Here is a 10,058-nt window from a genome sequence, read left to right as displayed (position 1 = left end):
TGGATTATGAACATCAACTAAAACTTTTTTTTCATTTTGCAATATAATCTTGCATGTGGCTATTCAGAACTGGCTCTAATACAGCATTTCTGAGGCTTTGCACAAAAACGCAAGATCAAATCAGCATTATTTGGTACTAAGTGCCATCTAATGGTTATCATTGGAATTGCAAGTCTTTATAATCGATGAAGAATTACAGAGCAAGCACCGAGAGCGAACGAAAAATATTAAATGAGTCGGGTGCTGAGAAGAGTTATTATCGTAACGAGTCTGGTAACTGAATGAAAAACCGATTGCACTTCAAGGTACGTTTAATCACCGATCCAATTTCTTGGAAGAAGAATAAATGTAAATAGCAACATACTTGCAGAAAGGGGAGGGGAGGCAAAGAATAGGGATTAAAAAATCTCGGAAGCGAACATTTATTTTTTTCAAATATGGCTAGTTCAAACTGTCCCTGGACACAGCAGGCCTGGTTTCTATTTTTTCTTCTTTTTGTAACTGCTGCACTTTCCTCAATCGAATCAAAAGAAAGAGCAACAAAATGTTATGCTGAAAAGAGTTCTATCACCCGGGCAACGTTTATCACAAACATTCTATAAGTCCCGCCCCTTTCGTGATCCTCTTGTATTCGCCGCTGCCGCTAAGGCAACACTCCATTAGCAACCATGTCCAAAAAGCAGGGGCAAACATGGCAGGCACTTTCTCCGCCTTTCCCTTCGCATGGGAGGTGGACTCCGGCGCGCTGGTACCCCCAGAAGGCCGCCGACAAGACTGGAGATTGACTAGCAGTGGAGTGGGGCTCAATTATAGCCCATCATTGCCTTTCCCACCGCCCTATGCGCGAGTGAGCAAGCTGATATTTAGCGGGATAGCTGGTACAATCCGGATAGTTTGGAGAGGAGGGGATTAAGATTTGGAGAGGAGGGGATTAAGATCCCTGGTGGTTTTTTTTTTGTTTTTTTTTGCGAGATTGCTGGAGTGACACCAAAAAACAAACAAAAAACCCCAGGGCTTGAGATTCTTTTGAGGCAGATCCTGTTTGTATCCATGTGGTCCCCACTTTTATTGATTGTCCATTCTTTTTCTGTATGCTCACTGTTCCTCCTGCTAATTTTCCATTATTAGGCCACGATCCAGGAACCGTTGCCACCTGCCTCCCAGAAAGTATGGCGGGACGAAGTCATTCCCCGGCTGGCTACCACTGCACAACTTGCCCACTGCATGAAAACTCACAGGGAACTTCTAGCTCAACCCCGATACTCTGTGTCTGCTTTGCATCCAAGTGTCCACTACAATAAAGAATTGAGAGAGAAGGTAAGAAGTTCTGGGGAAAATTTGGCAATTAGGTGCTCTTCGGAAAGTGTTTGAAAAGACATTAAGAGGCAGCTTCCCGATTTTGCTAGATAATCAGTTACTGTAAGACCTTGTCTGGTTCCCAGGAAGACCTCTAGTGCAGCAGGATGAAGAGCCTGACAGTGATATCAATCAGTCCCAGAAGGAAAGGGTCTGGGAACACTTAACAAACCCTTGTATCATTAGATTTGCTTTTTCCTCTTCCCTCCTGACACGTTTTCCTTTGTGCAAGACTCTTATTGCCTGAAGGCAGAGCCTACATGCAATATTTTAAAAATACCCAGTATTGCTTGGCTGTATTTTGCCTTCATGCTTTTTTCAAATTTCCAAAACAAAAAAATGGAGATCTATCTTGTTTCAATTACCATGAAGCACTGGAGGGAACAGGTGATAATTAGTAACAAAATGCATTAGGCAAAATATATTTTGCTACCAAAACCAAGTTGCAAATTACCTAAGGCTACTCTGGCATATGAAGTTGGGAGCATCTCACAATCTTTTTTATAACTTTTTACGTTGCATTCAATAATAAAGTAATACCTTCTCTCATAATTACCAGCCAATGATGATTGTAGGGACACGGAATTTGTGAATAACACAAATCATTTTTCTACTTTGAACATGAAGTTTTTAAGAAAATCAACTTGCAACATGAATAGAATCAACACAGATAATCTTAAAAATAAGCAATTTTCTATTCCCTCCCCAGCCTTAGGATCAGTAATAACTGTCATTAGGTCCAATCATCTGTCCCTCTGCTTTTTTAATACCTGTATAATTTTTAAAATTAGTTTCACAAAACATGAAAAACTACAAAACTAATAAAATGCAAAAACAGGAAAGAATAAAGACAAAAGTGAAAGTAGAATAATAAAGAACAAATACAAACAGGTTTTCAATTTCCTTTACAGAAATATTACATTTGCAAATTTCTCTTTTATTGATTATAAAAAACTTGCCTTTTTCTATTCTTTTTTTCTAATCCTTCAAACCATAAATCACTTATATATTTTTTATGTTTCAGGGAAAAAATTAATGGTTACTCTAATTTTTTCTCTAATTTGTCAAAAACAAAAATAGCACCATATAAAATAAAGACTGTTCCTTAGCCATTGAAATCTTTCATAGGTCCTTCTTTAGTTACATTTTTTGCAAATACATCTTAAATCTTTAAACCAAAGTCTGTCTTATACTTCTGTAGTCTGGAAAGAAGACTCATCACAAAAGATATCACAAGAAGTCTTATCTTTACTGCAAAACAAAAACACTACCTTTCTTTGGCTGTAACTGATTACTTCTTAAAGTGATTAAGGGATGGGAGAGTAAAGCTGTAAAGTCCCTAGTGGTTCCATTACAGTTAGGAGTGTAGATGAAAGTCTAGGATTCCCAGCAGCTCAACTCCTGATCTGGCTGCAAAACCTTTTGTGTTTCTGCAGTTTAATCAGGAGCTGCTATCCAGAACCAATGCAGTTAATCTCTCAATCTCCCCTTGATCCAGGGAGATAAAAGCCATGTAGAAATCATCTCCCGGTTGGCTTTCAAAGGCTACAGCAGTTCTCCTCACTTTGGAGAGTATCAAACTGCCACTTCCCACAGAAAACAACTCAGCTGTCCTACTTTCTACTATATGTTTTGTTTCCTGGACTCTCAACCTGCTCTTCTCACCCACAGCTGAAACTTAGAGCATGGAGGTTCCCCTTGACTATGGAAAACCAGAAGAGTGAGATCCAAGCAAATTTTCGTGGTTGGCCCAATCTGCCACACGACCCCACCTTTCATGCTGGACCTCAGCCATTTAGACTGGCAGCTCATCATGCAGATGGAGCATCCAAGGTATCTGGAATTCCAGGGACAAAGGGAGGGCATCACACCACATTTCTTTTTCCTGAAGACTCATCTTTTCTTGCCAGAGTCAGGATCTCCAAATTATTACATCCAGCCCTTGCTTATCAATGGAGACCGAGTGGAAAAAGTGGCCAGTTTTAAGTTTCTGGGTGTTACCGTAAAAGAGAATCTGACCTGGGGTGCCCAAATTGCAGCCCTGGTCAAAAGGGCCCAGCAGGTATTTTACTACCTGAGACTTCACAGAAAACAACAACTGAATGAAAAACTGCGGGTGACCTTCTACCGCTGCACCATGGAGAGCATTTTAGCATACTGCACCTCTGTATGGTTTGCCAATTGCACAGTGGTAGATAGGAAAGCACTCCAGAGGGTTAATGTCATTGCCCAGAAGATTATTGCCCTCTCCCCTCTTTGGGAGAGCTTTATAGCTCCCACTGCCTTAAGAAAGTCCAAAACATTCTCAAAGATCTATCTCATCCTGGGAACCCCCCTTTTTTTTTTGAACTATTACCATCTGACAGATGGTACAGAATAATAAAAACAAGGACAAATAGGCTGAAAAACAGCTTCTATCCCAGGGCAGTAGCTCTTTTGAATTCTGCTGTATAGTGCAGTATTGGTGTGATGTCAGGGGTTTCAGGTTCAATGTGTAAAGGGTGAAGGATGTGTGTTTGTGTTTATTTTCATGGTCATGGTCATGATGTGCACTGAAGATAGTGTTTGATTTCATTGTACGAGGTGCAATGACAATAAAGTAAACTAAATTAAGGATGTTTCATTGTGTACATTTTTGCAAAGTTTCCTTGCACAGAGTCTTTTTGATACTGAGCAAATGAATGTTTAAAGTCCTTTAGGCTCTTATCAGATCTATGTGCAGCTTGTGTACATTGAAGGCACAACAACTAGGAGTGGGCTGGGTTGGCCTCAAATTAGCAGAAGAACAGCCTCCAGAGAAGGCTGGATGGCAGCACATTGATTGACTCTGTTAGTTTATCTGACAGGGACAATAGATAGCCATTTAAATTTCCCACAGTATCAAGTCTACTAAGGGAATTGTGGAAATTTTAAAAAGCAGATGCCATGGAGGAGGGAATTAGATGGTATTGCTAATTGATGCTGGGCCTGACTGAAGTGTCATCATCTTAAAGATGTCTCCTGGAGCAGAGAAAATGCTGCTTAGCAAATTCAGAACATCCTTTCCAATAGTGATCTTTATTCTTTTCACTTTAGTCGGTGGTAGCCACTACGCAGAACAATGACCTGGCTGGAAGACCTTTCTACATCTGTGACAAGGCAGTGCTGCAGCTTAATGAACCCTACTTATCTACCACTGCCCAGGACTTTCGAAGCTTCACACAGTTAGTGGAACATCTGTGGTACCTTTTCCCCATTCCCCCAGTGCCATATAAGTAGTCCTCAACTTAAGATCACGATGAAGGCCAGAATTTCAGTCATAAGTCATTATGGTTGTTTAAGGGTCTCAGTGGTATTACTACTTTCCATAACACCTTCAGCATCTGTATTTCACAGTAAAGTTCATTCTTAATTTATAACTGTAATTGTGACTGGATTTTGGTTGTAATTCATTACAACTATTAAGTTGAGGCATCTATGCAACCAGACCCAATTTTATGACATTTTTTGCAGCACTTATTAAACAAATCATTGTTAACTGAACTTTATAGTAATAAGTGTAAACCCATTCTTTCCACTGGGAGTTTTTGCCGGACAACAGGCAAAAAAAGTTGTAAACCGTGGTCAGATAACCATTGAACCTATAACAGATCATAAAGGAGAGCTGGTTGCCAAGCACCTGAAATGTGGTCACATGATTATAGGGTATGGCATGATATTTTATGACAGATTATAAAGCATCCTCCTGAACCTGTCATAATTTTAGATGGTTGTTAAATTATTGGTTGTAAGTCGTGGACTACCTGTATTAGTTGCTGAGGAGCAAAGTGGGAGGCATATGCTCCTAGACTCTTCAAAACAGATAATTGGAAAAAGGAAACTGGACTCTCTAGAATTTTGCTTTGATTCACAAAACTGTACCTTTATATTTCTATTTTCGCTAACCTGAACTTTTGGCATTCTCTTCATTATCCCATAGAGACAGGTGTCACTTTAATCACTGTAAGTTCCATTCTGCCAATTGCACAAAATATGCTAATTTGATCAATGTATAAGTATGACCACAATTGAGCCCAAAATTCCATAATTAAACAAGACATTTGTTAAGTGAGTTTTGCCCTATTTTATGTTCTTTCTTGCCACAGTTGTTAAATAAATCATTATGGTTCTTAAATTAGTTACACAGTTGTTAAGTACATCTGGATTCCTCACCAATGTTGCCTGTCAGAAAGTTGAAAAGGGTGACCCCAGGACAATGCAACAGTCAGAAAGTTAGTTGTCAAGTGTCCAAATTTTGGTTGTATGAAAAATGATCATGTCACTTTTTTCAGTGCCATTGTAATTTTGAACAGTCACTAAATGAATGGTTATAAGTTGGGGACTACCTATATCTTGGTTTGCAGAATTCAGGCCATCTATGCTAGTCTTTAACCATAATAAATTTTGATTCATCCTATTTATTTTATTAGGAAAAGGTGAGAAGCTCCCAACCTCTCTTCTACCGCAAAAGCTGGTAAAACTTGTAATTTTAGTAGATCCAGTTTCACTGAATTCATAGGGACTAGAAATATGTCCTTTTTGAAATTAAAGATTAGCTTCTTAGTAAGTTGAATTCTACATTTAATGCTGTATTTAATGCCCTCCAAACAGCACATACAAACTTGAGCAGGATTCTTGCATTACTGTATATAAAGGACAATAGAAGTATCTCCAGAAGTGTCCTTTTCTTGTCCTCTTATAAAATGATCTCACTCTTTACACAACGCTGCACATATTTCCTGCTTTTGTCTACCTTCCTGAACTTTATTCTGTTTCCATTCCCTCATAGGAAAGAACTTCAAGGGTATACTCAGAAGAAAATTCCCAATTTGGATCCTTACCCTCTGATTCGTGTTCCTGGGCCTATGCGGGATCTCCAGTTGTTTCCAAAGGCTACTCAAGTGCCCCACCTGATCCTGAACCCAGCTGTACCTCACCGAGGTTTATTCAGCCTGGCCCAAAAAACCTACCAACTTCCCAATGACCACAAGCGTACCTGGGATCGTTTCTGCCCTGTGGAGAAGCCACCCACAGTTTCCTGCCGGGTGCCTGTGGTACAAATCATGTGTGTGCCACACATGTATGAGACGGAGTATAAATGCTATGGAAGTGGCAAACCTATGCCAGTGTGAGATGGACAGAGATTTGCACTCACTCATGATTCCCTTTCTCCTACTTCTGTATATCTGTGCGTGATTTGTCGAAGCTGCTAGTGATTCCAGTGTAAACTTTTTTAAAAACCATTTTCAATTATAAAGAAAGATGGCTCAGTTTATTTTCAAATGGAGATGAAAGAGAAAGATGGGAGAAGGAGTGGATGAGGCTGAAACAGTTATTATTTGGCAAAAAAGATGAATTGCAGGAAAATATGGGAATAAATTGCCTGGAGTTGGGTTCATTAAGTTGATCATCCATTTCTAGACTTTCAACAAGTTGTAATTTATTAATCCCATTGGTTTTGGTGGGATTCACAGACATGTTGCTTAAATGCACACCTTCACAGTTAATCCCTTTTTGCTCCCTTTTTTCAGTTTACATCTTCAAATTGTGCCCTGTAGTGCAAAGTGATAATATAGGCTTTATTTAAAAAACTGGCAGATTTTTAAAATTGCTTTGTCACCTGGAAAAGAGTACTTGCAAACTGAATGGTTGATTAAGTTGCTTCAGTAAAAATATTGGAATAAGAATAAAGTGAAAATATGTTGTCTTCATATAACACACGCCTCAGATCATATTTTTTAGCATATGGCATATGACCTCTCTGTGCCCTGTGTTATACAGAGGATCTGAGAGGAATGAAATGCATGAGGAGATGTCTAGAGTGCCGCTGGCAGAAGACAGGAGATGAACTCGATCGAACAAGAGTAAGAGCTGCTACTAAGGCCTATCTTGTGGTGATTCATGCGGTGATGTATAAATACTTCTCCACACTAATTGTATCTGGAGATAATCGCCTAGCGACCCTCTTTAAGGTGAGCCATCTCCTCCTAGGGAAGGAGGAGATTGAGGTCCACCTGAAGGGGCACGCTGAGGAATTTGCAGATTTTCTGGAAGACAAAATCACTCAACCTCATTCCCATTAGATGCAGGCAGGCAATCGATCGGGTGGACAGAGCAGAGTGACGGTGGTAGGTGGGGGTGTCTCATTTTCACACATCACACAGCCACCATTGCTGCCGTGCTGACCTATGGGCCAAAGAACATGGGGACACAGCAGGGTGTGTGTGTGAAAATTTGACACTCCTGACTGTCACCACCTCCCCCCTGCCCACCCACCCTATCCATTGCCACTGCCATCCCTGGCCTCTTTGGCCAGAGCTTGGCAGCAACAGTGGCAGTGACAATGGGTATGTGTGAAAATGGGAAGTCCCCGGCTATAACCACCACTCTGTGCTCTCTCCTGCTTGCTCAGTTATGTGCCTGGCTCTCCTGTCGGCTGCCCACTGCAAGTTATCCCCATGGTGAGCTGGCCATGTGTAGTTATCCTGCAGCGACTTGGTGGCAGTAAATTGACAAGCAACTTGGCGGTGGCAAGCTGGCCACAACAAATTGTCCTAGATCTTCCTTTTCTGCCGTTACAGTTTAGGGATAAGGTAGCATCCAAATCTTTCTTCTACCCAGAGCAATAATATGGCAATTACAACTTTTGGACTGAGGAGGCAAATTCATTAAGCCAAAGTCTTTTTTTCTGATGTGAATTTTTGAAAGAACAAAGCACCATCTATCCATTGCAGAAGATCTACTACTGTCTACTGGTACTTGATAATGGCTCCTGATTCCAGTCATGTATGAGAACTCCCAAAAGCTTTACTCGGGACTCTATTGGCTCACTTGCATTCATTCTGCAAAATTATAGGGCTTTAATAAAGATAGAGAAAGAGGTTCTGAGTTTCTCAAACTGTTGCCATATCAACCAATTAAATCCACAGCTAGCCTTCATCTGTACCACTGTTAATTGGTATTGCAATTGTCTGTCCCCTAGGTGACGCTAGAGTGTCGTCTTGCTCTTTAAGATTTCTTGTTTCAATTTTTTCCCCTTATCTATACTTCTACTAAAAAAAATCTTGCAACTTTTTTTTGCAACCTTGAAGTAAGCAAAATGGTACATCATAAGGCAACAGTTTTTGAATCAACATATCCCAAATGAGATAACTTATAGAATGTGCCCAAATCTGGCCCTCATGATTCCTGCAGAATTGGTATTTAGGAAATTTATGGCCAATTCAGTGCTACTATGCTGTCACACCATCGTGGTCAGTCACAACCAGATATTTATCATTTCCAGTGGTTCTGACCACAACGGTTCACAATGCAATGAGGAAACAAACAGGGAAGTCAAAAGTTGCCCAGGTAACTCTCTTCTGCTCATTCAATATTTATAGCCCCCCTGTCTTTGTACTGCACTGGCCAATGTTACACCCCTAAGCACTATTCATGCCCGTGCTACACCCCTATGCAATGTCTCTTGCACACTCCTGTACATCCATCATAACCTGTGCTGCAATGCCCTCCTGCATGGCACCTCTCATGCCTTGAGCTTTTCGGAACATGGCTGTGGAAATGGTGAGCCCATATGCCCACATCCTCACTTGTAAGCAATGTGCAAGCACACACATGCACACACTCCATTTGCACAAACAGTGTTCATATGGACCCATCACTCATGCAAATGGAGCCGTGTGTGTGTCCTTGCCCACCACATACGTGGAACCATCTCCTATCACCTCCCTCCCCCACTAGTCCATAAATGGTTGGGGAATTCTGCTGTAAAAAATAATATTGGATAGAAATCTGGAATGTAAGATCTGTGAATCAAAGTAAGCTGGATATGGTCAAACATGAGATGGCAAGATTGAATATCAACATATGGGGAAATCAGTGAACTAAAGTTGTATGAATTTAATTTAGATGATCATTATATCTACTACCGTGGGCACGAATCCTTTAGAAGAATGGACTAGTCTTCATAGTCAATAAAAGAGTGGAAAAAGCTGTACTAGTGGACAATATCTCAAAAAAGATAGAATTATGATTCGAATCCAAGGCAAACCATTCAATGACACAGTAATCCAAGTTTGCACCCCAATCACTGATGCTGAAGTTTCTAGAATTAACACCTTCTAGAACTAACATTTAAAAATGTCCTTTTCATCATAAGAGATTGGAATGCTGAAGATGGAATTCAAAAGGTATAGAATAATATAGAACAACAGGCAAGTTTGGCCTTAGAGTACAAAATGAAACAAGGCAAAGGCTAATAGAGTTTTGTCAAGAAAGCACACTGGTCATAGCAACCATTCTTCTCCAACAATTCAAGAGGTGATTCTCACAAGGACATCACCAGATAACCAATACCAAAATCAGATTGATTATGTACTTTGCAGCCAAAGATGGAGAAGCTCTATACAGTCTATACAGGGCACGATAAAGGACAAAAATGTTAGAGACCTAACAGAAGCAGAAGAGATTAAAAAGAAGTGAAAAGAATATACAGAAGAACTATACAAGAAAAATCTTAATGTCCCCGATAACTACAAAGGTGTGATTGCTGATCATGAATCAGACATCCTGGAGTGTGAAGTCAAGTAGGCCTCAGAAAGCATTACCAGCAACAAGGCCAGCAGAGTTGATAGTATTCCAGCTGAGCTATTTAAAATCCTAAAAGATTATGCTGTTAAAGTGCT

At 40.2% G+C, this 10,058-nt stretch overlaps 1 protein-coding gene across 2 annotated transcripts; it reads left to right on the top strand.

Annotated features, from left to right (window-relative positions):
* The first annotated feature begins 196 nt into the window (after nucleotides 1-196).
* SAXO3 (stabilizer of axonemal microtubules 3) lies at nucleotides 197-6,553 on the top strand. 2 transcript variants are annotated; one of them, XM_087947646.1, is made up of 5 exons: nucleotides 197-305; nucleotides 1,129-1,317; nucleotides 3,028-3,189; nucleotides 4,432-4,559; nucleotides 6,164-6,553. In XM_087947646.1, the coding sequence occupies exons 1-5, from the start codon at nucleotides 282-284 to the stop codon at nucleotides 6,504-6,506; spliced, it is 846 nt and encodes a 281-aa protein (XP_087803772.1). In that variant the 5' UTR covers nucleotides 197-281; the 3' UTR covers nucleotides 6,507-6,553. The 2 variants fall into 2 exon arrangements, with proteins under 2 accessions (XP_087803772.1, XP_026525400.1); XM_026669615.2 differs by lacking the exon at nucleotides 197-305 and adding an exon at nucleotides 350-847.
* The last annotated feature ends 3,505 nt before the right edge of the window (nucleotides 6,554-10,058 follow it).

Source organism: Notechis scutatus, chromosome Z, assembly GCF_049901735.1.
Source record: "Notechis scutatus isolate UNSWTSFEM ecotype Mainland chromosome Z, rNotScu1.2, whole genome shotgun sequence".
Lineage (NCBI taxonomy): Eukaryota > Metazoa > Chordata > Lepidosauria > Squamata > Elapidae > Notechis > Notechis scutatus.
This window is presented reverse-complemented; position numbering and strand designations above follow the sequence as displayed.

Bases quoted from the DNA above. Each gene is read 5' to 3' on its own strand.
- SAXO3 (XM_026669615.2), top strand. From the start codon at position 692: ATGGCAGGCACTTTCTCCGCCTTTCCCTTCGCATGGGAGGTGGACTCC. The intron at 848-1,128 runs GTGAGCAAGCTG...TTCCATTATTAG, and splicing joins TCCCACCGCCCTATGCGCGA to GCCACGATCCAGGAACCGTT. The intron at 4,560-6,163 runs GTTAGTGGAACA...ATTCCCTCATAG, and splicing joins GACTTTCGAAGCTTCACACA to GAAAGAACTTCAAGGGTATA.